Consider the following 14,224-nt stretch of genomic DNA (forward strand, 5'->3'; position numbering starts at 1 on the left):
CAATGATGAACAACACAATAAATGAAATTAAAAATTCTCTAGAAGGAATCAATAGCAGAATAACTGAGGCAGAAGAACAGATAAGTGACCTGGAAGATAAAATAGTGGAAATAACTACCACAGAGCAGAATAAAGAAAAGAGAATGAAAAGAATTGAGGACAGTCTCAGAGGCTTCTGGGACAACATTAAATGCACCAACATTCAAATTATAGGGGTCCCAGAAGAAGAAAAGAAAAAGAAAGGGACTGAGGAAATATTTGAAGAAATTATACTTGAACACTTCCCTAATATGAGAAAGGAAATAGCCAGTCAAGTCCAGAAAGGGCAGAGAGTCCCATACAGGATAAATCCAAGGAGAAACACGCCAAGATACATATTAATCAAACTATCAAAAATTAAATACACAGAAAAAATATTAAAAGCAGCAAAGGAAAAACACCAAAAACCATACAAGGGAATCCCCATAAGGTTAACAGCTGATCTTTCAGCAGAAACTCTGCAGGCCAGAAGGGAGTGGCGGGACATATTTAAAGTGGTGAAGGGGAAAAACCTACAACCAAGATTACTCTACCCAGCAAGGATCTCATTCAGATCCGATGGAGAAATTAAAACCTTTACAGACAAGCAAAAGCGAAGAGAATTCAGCACCACCAAACCAGCTTCACAACAAATGCTAAAGGAACTTCTCTAGGCAGGAAGCACAAGAGAAGGAAAGACCTACAATAACAAACCCAAAACAATTAAGAAAATGGTCATAGGAACATACATATCAATACATACCTTAAATGTAAATGGATTAAATGCTCCAACTAAAAGACATAGACTGGCTGAATGGATACAAAAACAAGACCTGTATATATGCTGTCTACAAGAGACCCACTTCAGACCTAGGGACACATACAGACCAAAAGTGAGGGGACGGAAAAACATATTCCATGCAAATGGAAATCAAAAGAAAGCTGGAGTAGCAATTCTCATACCAGACGAAATAGACTTTGAAGTAAAGACTATTACAAGAGACAAAGAAGGACACTACATAATGATCAAGGGATCAATCCAAGAAGAAGATATAACAATTGTAAATATTTATGCACCCAACATAGGAGCACCTCAATACATTAGACAAATGCTAACAGCCATAAAAGGGGAAATCTACAGTAACACAATAATAGTAGGGGACTTTAACACCCCACATTCACCAATGGACAGATCAACTAAAATGAAAATAAATAAGGAAACAGAAGCTTTAAATGACACATTAAACAAGATGGACTTAATTGATATTTATAGGACATTCCATCCAAAAAGAACAGAATACACTTTCTTCTCAAGTGCTCATGGAACATTCTGCAGGATAGATCATATCTTGGGTCACAAATCAAGCCTTGGTAAATTTAAGAAAACTAAAAACGTATCAGGTATCTTTTCTGACCACAACGCTATGAGATTTGATATCAATTACAGGAAAAAAAAACTGTAAAAAATACAAACACATGGAGGCTAAACAATATGCTACTAAATAACCAAGAGATCACTGAAGAAATCAAAGAGAAAATCAAAAAATACCTAGAAACAAATGACAATGAAAACACGATGGCCCAAAACCTACGGGATGCAGCAAAAGCAGTTCTAAGAGAGAAGTTTATAGCAATACAATCCTACCTCAAGAAACAAGAAAAATCTCAAATAAACAACCTAACCTTAACCCTAAAGCAATGAGAGAAAGAAGAAGAACAACAACAAAAAACCCCATAGTTAGCAGAAGGAAAGAAATCATAAAGATCAGATCAGAAATAAATGAAAAAGAAATGAAGGAAATGATAGCAAAGATCAATAAATCTAAAAGCTGGTTCTTTGAGAAGATAAACAAAATTGATAAACCATTAGCCAGACTCATCAAGAAACAAAGGGAGAAGACTCAGATCAACAGAATTAGAAATGAAAAAGGAGAAGTAACAACTCGCACTGCACAAATACAAAGGATCATGAGAGATTACTACAAGCAACTATATGCCAATAAAATGGACAACCTGGAAGATATGGACAAATTCTTAGAAAAGCACAACGTTCTGAGACTGAACCAGGAAGAAATAGAAAATATAAACAGACCAATCACAAGCACTGAAATTGAAATTGTGATTAAATATCTTCCAACAAACAAAAGCCCAGGACACGATGGCTTCACAGGCAAATTCTATCAAACATTTAGAGAAGAGCTAACACCTATCCTTCTCAAACCTTCCAAAATATAGCAGAGGGAGGAACACTCCCAAACTCATTCTACGAGGCCACCATCACCCTGATACCAAAACCAGACAAAGATGTCACAAAGAAAGAAAACTACAGGCCAATATCACTGATGAAAATAGTTGCAAAAATCCTCAACAAAATACTAGCAGACAGAATCTAGCAGCACATTAAAAGGATCATACCCTTGTTCAAGTGGGGTTTCTCCTAGGAATGCAAGGATTCTTCAATATATCCAAAGCAATCAATGTGATGCACTATATTAACGAAGTGCAGGATGAAAACCATATGATCACCTCAATAGATGCAGAAAAATCTTTTGACAAAATTCAACACCCACTTATGATAAAAACTCTCCAGAAAGTAGGCATACAGGGAACTTACCTCAACATAATAAAGGCCCTATATGACAAACTCACAGCCAACATTGTTCTCAATGGTGAAAAGCTGAAACCATTTCCACTAAGATCAGGAACAAGACAAGGTTGTCCACTCTCACCACTATTACTCAACATAGTTTTGGAAGTTTTAGCCACAGCAATCAGAGACAAAAAAGAAATAAAAGGAACCCAAATCAGAAAAGAAGAAGTAAAACTGTCACTGTTTCCAGATGACATGATACTATACATAAAGAATACTGAAGATGCTACCAGAAAACTACTAGAACTAATCAATGAATTTGGTAAAGTAGCGGGATACAAAATTAATGCACAGAAATCTCTTGCATTCCTACGTACTAATGATGAAAACTCTGAAAGAGAAATTAAGGACACACTCCCATTTACTGCTGCAACAAAAAGAATAAAATACCTAGGAATAAACCTACCTAAGGAGACAAAAGACTTGCATGAAGAAAACTATAAGACACTGATGAAAGAAATTAAAGATGACACAAACAGATGGAGAGATATACCATGTTCTTGGTTTGGAAGAATCAACATTGTGAAAATGACTATACTACCCAAAGCAATCTACAGATTCAACGCAATCCCTATCAGACTACCAATGGCATTTTTCGCAGAACTAGAACAAAAAATTTCACAATTTGTATGGAAACACAAAAGACCCCGAATAGCCAAAGCAATCTTGAGAAAGAAAAACAGACCTGGAGGAATCAGGCTCCCAGACTTCAGACTACATTCCAAAGCTACAGTAATCAAGACAGTATGGTACTGGCACAAAAAGAGAAATATTGATCAATGGAACAGGATAGAAAGCCCAGAGATAAACCCAGGCATCTATGGTCAACTTTTCTTTGATAAAGGAGGGAAGAATATACAATGGAGAAAAGACAGCCTCTTCAATAAGTGGTGCTGGGAAAGCTGGACAGCTACATGTAAAAGAATGAAATTAGAACACTCCCTAACACCATACACAAAAGTAAACTCAAAATGGATTAAAGACTTAAATGTAAGGCCAAACACTATAAAACTCTTAGAGGAAAACATAGGCAGAACACTCTATGACATAAATCACAGCAAGATTCTTTTTGATCCACCTCCTAGAGAAATGGAAATTAAAACAAAAACAAACAAATGGGACTTAATTAAACTTAAAGCTTTTGCACAGCAAAGGAAACTATACACAAGATGAAAAGACAACCCTCAGAATGGGAGAAAATACTTGCAAACAAAGCAACTGACAAAGGATTAATCTCCAAAATATACAAGCAGCTCATGCAGCTCAATATCAAAAAAACAAACAACCCAATCCAAACATGGGCAGAAGACCTAAATAGACATTTCTCCAAAGAAGATATATAGATTGCCAACAAACACATGAAAGAATGCTCAACATCACTAATCAGTAGAGAAATGCAACTCAAAACTACAAAGAAGTATCACGTCACACCAGTCAGAATGGCCATCATCAAAAAATCTACAAACAGTAAATGCTGGAGAGGGTGTGGAGAAAAGGGAACCCTCTTGCGCTGTTGGTGGAAATGTAAATTGATACAGCCACTATGGAGAATAGTATGGAGGTTCCTTAAAAAACTAAAAATAGAACTATAATACGACCCAGCAATCCCACTACTGGGCATATACCCTGAGAAAACCATAATTCAGAAAGAGTCATGTACCAAAATGTTCACTGCAGCTCTATTTACAATAGCCAGGACATGGAAGCAACCTAAGTGTCCATCGACAGATGAATGGATAAAGAAGATGTGGCACATATACAATGGAATATTACTCAGCCATAAAAAGAAACGAAATTGAGTTATTTGTAGTGAGGTGGATGGACCTAGAGTCTGTCATACAGAGTGAAGTAAGTCAGAAAGAAAAACAAATACCGTACGCTAACACATATACATGGAATCTAAAGAAAAAAAAAAAGGTTATGAAGAACCTAGGGGCAGGACGGGAATGAAGACGCAGACCTACTAGAGAATGGACTTGAGGACACATGGAAGGGGAAGGGTAAGCCGGGACAAAGTGAGAGAGTGGCACGGACATATATACACTACCAAATGTAAAATAGATAGTTAGTGGGAAGCAGCCACATAGCACAGGGAGATCAGCTCGGTGCTTTGTGACCACCTAGAGGGGTGGTATAGGGAGGGTGGGAGAGAGACGCAAGAGGGAGGAGATATGGGGATATATGTATATGTATAGCTGATTCACTTTGTTATAAAGTAACTAACACACCATTGTAAAGCAATTGTAGTCCAATAAAGATGTTGTGAAGCAATTATAGTCCAATAAAGATGTTTTAAAAATTAATTAATTAATTAATTTTAAAAAAGAAAAAGATATGAAAAAGACTTCTTTACACAAACTATGAAACATTACTGACCAAAAGGAATGAAGACCTAAAGAAACAGAATGTACCGTATGCATACATGAAAAGAACCAAAATTGTTAGGATGTCAGCTTCCCCCTACTGCTCTATAAATTCACTGTAACCCCAATCAAAATACAAAGGAATTGTCACAGAAGTTGACCTGCTGATTCTGTTAGGTTAAACCGTATGAAATTTTGAAATTTTACTATTTTGATCTATAAAGAAGTCAATTTTCATATAGTTTAACCCAACTCAATGTGTTTGGAAATGCAAAAAAGCCAAGGAATGCTCTGACAATTTTGACAGATCAAAAGAACTGTTCTGGGCTTCCCTGGTGGCGCAGTGGTTGAGAATCTGCCTGCCAATGCAGGGGACACGGGTTCGAGCCCTGGTCTGGGAAGATCCCACATGCTGCGGAGCAACTGGGCCCGTGAGCCACAATTACTGAGCCTGTGCGTCTGGAGCCTGTGCTCCGCAACAAGAGAGGCCGCGACAGTGAGAGGCCCGCGCACCGCGATGAAGAGTGGCCCCCGCTTGCCACAACTAGAGAAAGCCCTTGCACAGAAACGAAGACCCAACACAGCCATAAATAAATAAATAAATAAGTAAATAAATTTAAAAAAAGAACTGTTCTACTGGATTTCAAGACTTATTATGAAACTATAGTATTTAAGGCAGCATAGTATTGGTGCAAAGATAGATTTTTTTAAAACCCGCAAAATAGAAAAAGAGATTGAGAAATAGATCCACCCATACATGGATCTTCATTTCCTACAAAGCTAACACTGCAAAGCAATGGTAAAGGCACAGGCTTTTTATTAAATGTTGCTTGGAAAATTGAATATGCATGTAGAAAAAGTGAAATTTGTTTCCTTACTTCACATCATATACAAAAATTGATTCTAGGTGTACTGTAAATCTAACTTTAAAAGAGAAACAATAAACCTTCTAGAAGATCAGACAGGAGAATATCTACATGACACAAAAGTAGGAAAAACTTACTTATAGTACACAAAAAGCACTAACCTTAAAGAAAAAGGTTACTAAATCAGACTATGTTTCATTTTAAAACTTTGTTTACCAAAAGACAATTATTTAAGGAGTGCAGTGACAATCCGGAGCAGGAAAAAAATTTGCTGCAAATATAACCAACAAAGGGCCTGTATCAAGAATACGTAATAGTTCATACAAATCAATAAGAAAAAAGACCAACAACCCAAAAGTCATGAATGACAAAAAAGAAAATCCAAATGGTTAAGAAAATTTTGAAAATGAATAATCATGTTAGTAATGAAGAAAATGAAAATTCAAACTAAATGAGATAATACTACATACCCACTAGGATGGCTAAAATTTGAAAGTTATAATGGTAGCCAGTACTGGTCTGTAGCCTGCATATATTGCTGGTAGTACAACCAGTTTGTAAAATTAGTTTGGCCCTACAGCTGAACAACTGCATACCCTATGTACCAGATGTTCTACCCCTACTTGTGCATCCAACGGAAATGAGTATATGTGTGTCATGTACAAGAAAGTTGAAGGAAACAGTATTTGTGATCATCAAAAATTAGAAACACTTAACTGTCCATCAACAGTAGAATGGATAAGTAAACTGTAATATATTCATATAACTGAATACTATACAAAAATTAAAAGGAGCAAACTACAGCCACATGCAATAGTACATAATATTCAATGAAATAAGTTAGAATTGAAAGAAAACTACTTTATGATTCTCTTTATATAAAGTTCAAAAAAAAAAAGGCAAAACTAAACCAAGAATGTTTAGGGACACATACTTATGTGTTGAAACTATAAAGAAATACAAGTCAGGACAGTGGTTACCTTCTCAGGAAGGCAAAGGCACAAGGGGGTGCTAGAAATGTTGTTTCTTGACCTGATAATGGTTACACGAGCATTTACATTGTGATAAATCATTAAGCTGTATGTTTGTACTTTGTATACTTTTTTTGGATGCCTGCTGTATTTTTCTATAAAAATGTTAATATTAAACAAAAACTGTGAGTGAAGAGATGAATAGGTATGGCTACATACACATTTTAAGCCTCTTCAAAACAAAACTTAGATGAAAAGAAAAGCAACAAAATGGAAATTGCATTATGCACAATAAGGTTGGAAGAGCAAAGTTTAATATCCCAGTTACAATAAGATAGCACAGAAATCTATATGAACAGTTCTCTGTACTGAATGAATACAAAGTATATGAAAAGAAATCCAAAGAAACAAAATATAGGTTAATACTTCAAAAATTGATAATGTAACTAGTATTCAGGAAATGCAAATGAAACAATTCTAAATTATCATTTCATGCCATTTAAGTTAAACTACCCACCACTCTTAGGGTATAGGTAAAGATTTTCCTTCACTAGTAGCACTAAAAATCGATTCACTACTTTTAAAGGGCTGTCTGATGTATTTCAAGAAATTTTCGTTCCTGGGAATGTATTTCAAAAAAAAAAAACATTCAAAAACCATATCTAAAATAATTCTCACCTTGCTTGAGAATTTTGGGGATCTATATTTAACAAGGCTGTAAAATCCTCTTCAGCTGCAATCCAGTTTTCATTTTCATAGTAGAACATCCCACGTTTAAATAATGCATCTGTTCTTCTGGGATCATAAAAGATACACTACACGGGGGTGTGGAAGGGAGGCACAAAAACATATCACATAATGAAAAAATAAACAAGAAAAGTATGTAATCCTATAGCAAATTAAATGGACTGAAAACCATGTTTTTAATTTCAGATTACATAAAACAAACTACTTTAAGATGCCAGAACTTTCAGACTTGCATTTGAAGACCATGCCTTTAGGAAGTCCATTTGTCATCAAATTCTAGAAAGGGGAGGTTTTATTAAAAAAAACAAAACAAAACAAAAACCAGCAAATACAAGAAGCCAAGGTTTCTGCCCACTAAAATTTTTATTAATAAAACCTCATAAGTAATTGTTCAGCTAGAGTAGGGTTATATTGGATCTATCATAGCATTTTATTCCAATTAAAGATGATATATATTAGATCACATCAAGGCTGATTCAATGAAATTAAATATGGATTAATTTAGTCCCTAAAATGGTGAAAAGAAATGAATTGGTATTGGCATGGTTCATTCATTTCACATTGACATACAAGGCAATAGAGTAACGAGACTAAATCACTGTGAACTCAGCTGTAAAGTTTCTTGCCTATTGATAGTGGGGAGAAAAATGAAGCACAAAGATTATGAAGTATTTTTAAAACAGGGGAAAAAAAACTCTAAAGATTTTGAAGTTTGTTTGACCTCAAGTTGCTGCATTAGTCAATCTTTAAACTATTGGTGCTAGATAAAGGAAATGATCAGAAAAGATATTTTTAATAATTTTAATATCTTCAAAAGAGATTTGTGGTCACTTCTAGACAAGAAGTTACCAAAACTTATAATATTCTCTTGAAGCAAAAGAAAGTCAAGTATGTGGCTAACCATCATAGATTAAGAAACAGGGCAGTTGGGAACATGAAAAGCTAAATTATTTAAATAACATCTAAGTTCTCAGTTGTACTAAGAACTAAGAATTTAAAGTCAGGAGTTCATGGTTACAATTCTGCCACAATCAGTGGAATATCTGCCTGACTCTAGCCTCAAAATACAGTTCAGCTAAAATTCACTTCCTCAAGGGAATTCTCTGATATCCCCCAACCAAACATAAATTGCCTCCTATCATCTTTATTTCCATCATAGCATTCATCACAATTTGTAATTATATATTAGTGTATATATTTATTTCTTTAATATCTGTCCTTTAAACTATAGGCTCCATGTAAGCATGAAGCATGTCTGTTTTATTCACCAAGATTTATCCACTACATTACACTACACAGTGCCTTAGCCAATAAATATTTGTGAGTAAATGAATGAATGAATGAATAAATGAGCCAGTGAGCACAGCTTTCTTTTAAAGCAGATAGGTTTGCTGCAGAAGAGAATCAGCTACGTCTCAAGAGTTAAGAAGCAGAAAATGATTTTCTCCATTGCTTGAAAGAAAAAAGCAATCTTCAAAGGTTTCTTTTTTCACTGCTTCATAGTCCACGAGAAGAGAGCTGGAAAAGTCAAGTCCCCCTCAAAGTTGCCTCTTGCCTCAATACTCCCACACCTGACTCTGATGTAAATCCACCCATTCAAAAAAATCATTGACATACTGTTAATATCAATCCCAGTAACGAATGTTCTAGGGCCTAATCTAAAATAAACTAATTTTGATTATATAACATATGAAAGAATTTCAACAATTTGCTGTAATATTAGGATGAGAATATCATGCTCTAAAATATATAAATGGCAGAATTATATGTGATACAGCTTACTTTAGAAAAGTCATCAATGGCCAGTACTTTGTTTTCTATTTCGTACATCTCACCCCTCCTGAAATACATATCAGCATCCATGGGCTTGCACTTAATTGCTTGAGTATAATTTAGAATTGCCAAAGTACTGTCTTTTTTTCCTCTGAAAATTTCTGCCCTTGAAAAATATGCCTCTAAAGAAAATTTAAAAAGGTAAAATTTAGTGTTACAGTCCTAAATTTTTAAAGATGAATCCTTCACCCTCCAAAACTGTAGTCTTAGAATAATGTATCTCTATTATACTTTCTTTGCCATTTAACTTAAGATTTGTTTTTCATTTCAACAATGCAAAATTTGTTCTCAAAGCCTGGATAAATACTTATGGTTAAAAGTGTTTTCAATTTCAATATGAAATAACAAAAATTAACTTTTCTTTTTTGTATATCTGAAATGTTTCATAATCCTTTAACGTTCATAGTAAAAAGTTATATTTTGATGGTACAAAATCTTATGGACTTTTAGCAGAGATCAGCACAGATTTAAAAAAACATTTATTAAGCTCATGTTATATTCTAGGGGTATGTTGTGGGTGCTGGAGATACAAAGATGAATATGACATTTTCTCATTCCCCAAAAGTTCCATGTCTAGTCATTCAAGTTGGTTAGAGAATGGTACGTAAACACAAACGTAAATGTGAAGTCTTAAGAACGCTACAACTCTAATTCAGACTAAATTTGTAAATCATTTCTATAACTAAAAATTGTAAGTTCATATTCTTCTTACGGGATGAGCAGTAAGGAACCAATTTATTGTAATGTATACCAAGGACATTAACATTTCAAACCATGATAAGTATTTTTAAAACAATAGGATCACAAACAGTCCTAAATATATGATATCAAGAGTAAATTTAACTTAGGAAGTCACAACCATTTGTGGAGATGTATATGTCTTGAATTATGTATCTTTATACCGCTAAATGACCAAAGCTTAGGTAAAGATCTAAGTAATATAACTGCACAGACAACCCACCTGCATTATTTTTATTATATTTATTTATATAATTCAAGTCATCCAAAGCTTCATTAATTCTGCCTTGGAAAAGATAAATGAAATGTCGGTGCCAATAGGCATTGAGAAACAATGGCTCCAAGAGTATAGCCTAGAAAATAAATGTATAAATTCAATTTAAATTGATTTAAGGGAAGATATCCCATCAAATAAATTTTCAAACATTATTGATCCCAATGGCTTTGTATGTGTATAGTATAAAATGATGCCTCCCAATCTGACAGACAAAATCAAGTGTTTTTAATGTTAATTATTTGAAAATGCCAATAATCATAATTTCACAATCCCATATGTATAATACAAATATTCATTGTTCAAAATTCTAGTAAAAGTTAATATATAGTTATAAGCAAGGATAAATTGTTAATATTATTATTTTGATTAAATAAAAACTTACTTCCTGTAGATCATTCATGGCACTCTGGAACTTTCCCAGTTTCCTATAAAGAGCTCCACGCCTACAATATAAAAATGCAGGATATTTCTTCTTACTATTTATTTCTTCAGTCAAGATCTCCACTTCAGATTCGTAATGTCTAATGACCGCTGGAGGAAGACCAGACTCCAAAGAATCACTCAATTCTATTTTTGGTGTTTTTTTCACTCTTTCAGACAAGTCTTCATGAACAGATATTTTAACAACTGTCTCTCTTGGGGTTGTCTTCTTTTGTTTAGGCTTAGAGAACAAGTCAAAAGCCCATGTTTGAGGACCACTATTTTCTGGAATTCTTCCTTTACTTTGGGCAAATTTGTCAAAATTTAAACACAAAGGTAGACTGGGACACCGTAATAGATGTTCATATAGTGGAACTTTGAGCAAAAATTTCTTCTGTCCAGGAAGGATTCCATGAGACTCTGATCTAGTATTCAAAAGAGTGATTTTTAAATTACAGAAATATAATTTTTATAATGAATAAATCAACTCAGCCACAGACAAAATTACTATTTCTCTGTTATCAAAATAAAATTACATGGTACTTTTATGCAAACCAAGTCCTCCTGTTCATTCATTGAGATCATATGAAGAATCTCTGTGAGTTTATGAAAGCAGAAGACTGTTATTAAAGATGCTGCCTTTGTAGAGAACTGAAATAAAGGGTCAGTGCTCCCTTCAGGCTTAATTTGCACCCCTACCACCAACCAGAGGAAATACAATGGAGAAATGAGGAGTTAAAACTTGATGTAAGAAAGGAAATGACATCTAAATGGTTCACAAGGACATGAACTTGAGGAAGAAGGAAAGATTTGACTCCACAACAGGTTAACAAAAAAACATCCCAGACTCCATCCCAAACTTAGTAGGCTATCAAATTAGATGACATGTAGTAAGCTTTCAAATGGTATGTTTCTAGGATTATCCTCCTCAAACTCTCCATTTCCCACACAGTTTTCATTCAGTAGAATTTATGCATGCCAGTGCTGTACTAGCCACACAAGGTAGAATAAACACATTCTATCGGAAGAAAAAAAAATCACACCCCATCATTTCATTAATATTTACTGAGTGTGTACTATGAGAAAGACCCGTGCTAAAAGTAGGAGAATAAAAGTGAGAAAAATCAGTACCCTTCCCTTTCCTTACTCTGTGACACTCCCCACTCTGCTCCACACTCTAGTGCAAGCCACCATCATCTCTTCTGTCTAGAGTACAATAACTTCTTAGTTCCCTACTTCTCCTCTTGGTCTCATCCATTCTCCACATGGCAGCTAGCATGTTTTTTTTTTAAACAAATGTAAATCAGATCATGTCACTCCCTCCAAGAGTTTTCTCTAGTACCTAGAATACAAATCAAACTTTTCACCACAGTTTACAAGACTCTACATGATAAGACCCCAGCAAGTATCTCTAATAACACTACTTTCTCGCCTCCCACTGTTCCAGGCACAGAGCAAGCCTCAAGGGTACTGCATTTTCCAGTCCTTCTGAGTGGCTGACTCCTTCCCAATTACTATTTCTGGTCAAATGTCACCTTAGAAGGACCATCTGTGCCAAATAGGTTTCGTTTCCACCTGCACATTTATCTCTATCCTTCTCTACCTTGCTCTTTGCCCTGGAGTACTAGTCTGTACAGACTACAGACATAGGATCCCTTGCTGTCTTCTAATCAAATATGTCCAATTAGGAGCCCTGAAAAGGTAAAGAGTGAAGTCAAAGTATTTATTCCTCTGGTCCCCTCCTGAAGGGTTGCCTCACACTGGCCATGATCTTTGACCAAAGTTCACTACTTATTTCAAGGAAATCCTTTCCATACAATTTCTTTCTTCCAGGTTCTAGTAATCACTCCCTCTTTTTGTCCTCTCATACTTAGGGGTAGAGATTGGCTCTATTATTTCTAATCCCAGGATACTACTCTATCATTTGTGGTTTCCCTATGCCCTGACATCTTTGTAAATTGCCCTTGTTATACCTTCCTAGAATTATTCTAAATTGAGAGTGCTGTTTACTCCTGGGATCCTGACTGATAAATTAATTGGTACCAGAGATGCGCCCAGGAAATACACACACAAAAGGATCCTTCAATGAGTGAATTATAAAATTAAGGCCCAAACCACAATACATTTCTTAAACTATAACAATTGTTGATTAAACAAGACCTTTTAAGAGTTTTTGGAGGCTTGGATAACTCATCATACACAAGTGTAAGTTTACTGAGTCTCAATCCTTTCTTCAGTTTCATCTTCTTTTTCTTGGGATAAACAACGTAAGTAATGCCAGCTTGTCTAGATGTTTCAATGAGAGAGAGCGACAGGTCTCTCGAACTGTATCTGCCCTGCATGTTGTCTAAGATAGTATCTATATTTTCTTTCACAGAGATGGGTTCCTCAGTTTCATTTTGCTCAGCCATCCAATGCTCCAACTCCTTTGTTTTTTGAAACATCACCTCTTTCATATTGCTTTGCATGTCATCCTTAATCTCTAATGGAGTTATGGTCTCCTCCTTCTTCAACTCAACTGCAGATTTTACTCTCTTATTTATAAGGAGATAAAGAAACAGAAAAAATATAAAATCAATTTAGTTGCTGTACATTTAAAATTAATTCAGTTACAATTGCTATTAATGTAATTTGGTCACTATTGAAAAATTTTAAATCTATTCTTGATGTTTTTCAAAAGTGAGCATATAAGTTAACAGTGGGTTAGTTAAAGCAAAGTGCAATAATTTGGTCACATGACATTGCAATAGCTACATAAAAGTAACACCATAAAGTAGATATGAATTAATTGTGATTTTATATATTCTTAATTAGAAATGAATGCTCTTTACATATCCAAATAAAGTATTTGCTCTACTTTTAGTTTAATGCAAAAAAAAGTGGTAGAATGGGCAAAAATTATTAAAATGCCTTACCTTATAAAATCAATTTGTGGGACTTCCCTGGTGGCACAGTGGTTAAGAATCCGCCTGCCAATGCAGGGGACATGGGTTCAATCCCTGGTCCGGGAAGATCCCACATGCCACAGAGCAACTAAGCCCGTGTGCCACAACTACTGAGCCTGTGCTCTAGAGCCCGCGAGCCACAACTACTGAGCCCATGTGCCACAACTACTGAAGCCCGTGTGCCTACAGCCTGTGCTCCACAACAAGAGAAGCCACCGCAATAAGAAGCCCGTGTACCACAACGAAGAGTAGCCCCCACTCACTGCAACTAGAGAAAGCCCGTGCACAGCATTGAAGACCCAACGCAGCCAAAAGTAAATAAATAAATAAATAAAGTCAATTTGTAAGTCTATTTTCAAAAGCACCCTAACAATATTGAATTTCTATACATAGTAT

At 35.1% G+C, this 14,224-nt stretch overlaps 1 protein-coding gene across 1 annotated transcript in view; it reads right to left on the reverse strand.

The window, feature by feature from the left end:
• Positions 1 to 14,224, reverse strand: part of TTC6 (tetratricopeptide repeat domain 6) — a 209,006-nt gene that overhangs the window by 49,921 nt on the left and 144,861 nt on the right. Inside the window, exons 11-15 of the mRNA XM_082449105.1 lie at positions 13,044 to 13,417; positions 10,846 to 11,308; positions 10,410 to 10,539; positions 9,398 to 9,570; positions 7,547 to 7,683 (exon numbers count right to left, since the gene is read on the reverse strand). Coding sequence (XP_082305231.1) covers positions 7,547 to 7,683; positions 9,398 to 9,570; positions 10,410 to 10,539; positions 10,846 to 11,308; positions 13,044 to 13,417 — 1,277 coding nt within the window. The remainder of the gene's footprint in view (positions 1 to 7,546; positions 7,684 to 9,397; positions 9,571 to 10,409; positions 10,540 to 10,845; positions 11,309 to 13,043; positions 13,418 to 14,224) is intronic.

This window comes from Balaenoptera physalus (genome assembly GCF_965194825.1).
Source record: "Balaenoptera physalus genome assembly, chromosome: 2".
NCBI classification, from domain to species: Eukaryota; Metazoa; Chordata; class Mammalia; order Artiodactyla; family Balaenopteridae; genus Balaenoptera; species Balaenoptera physalus.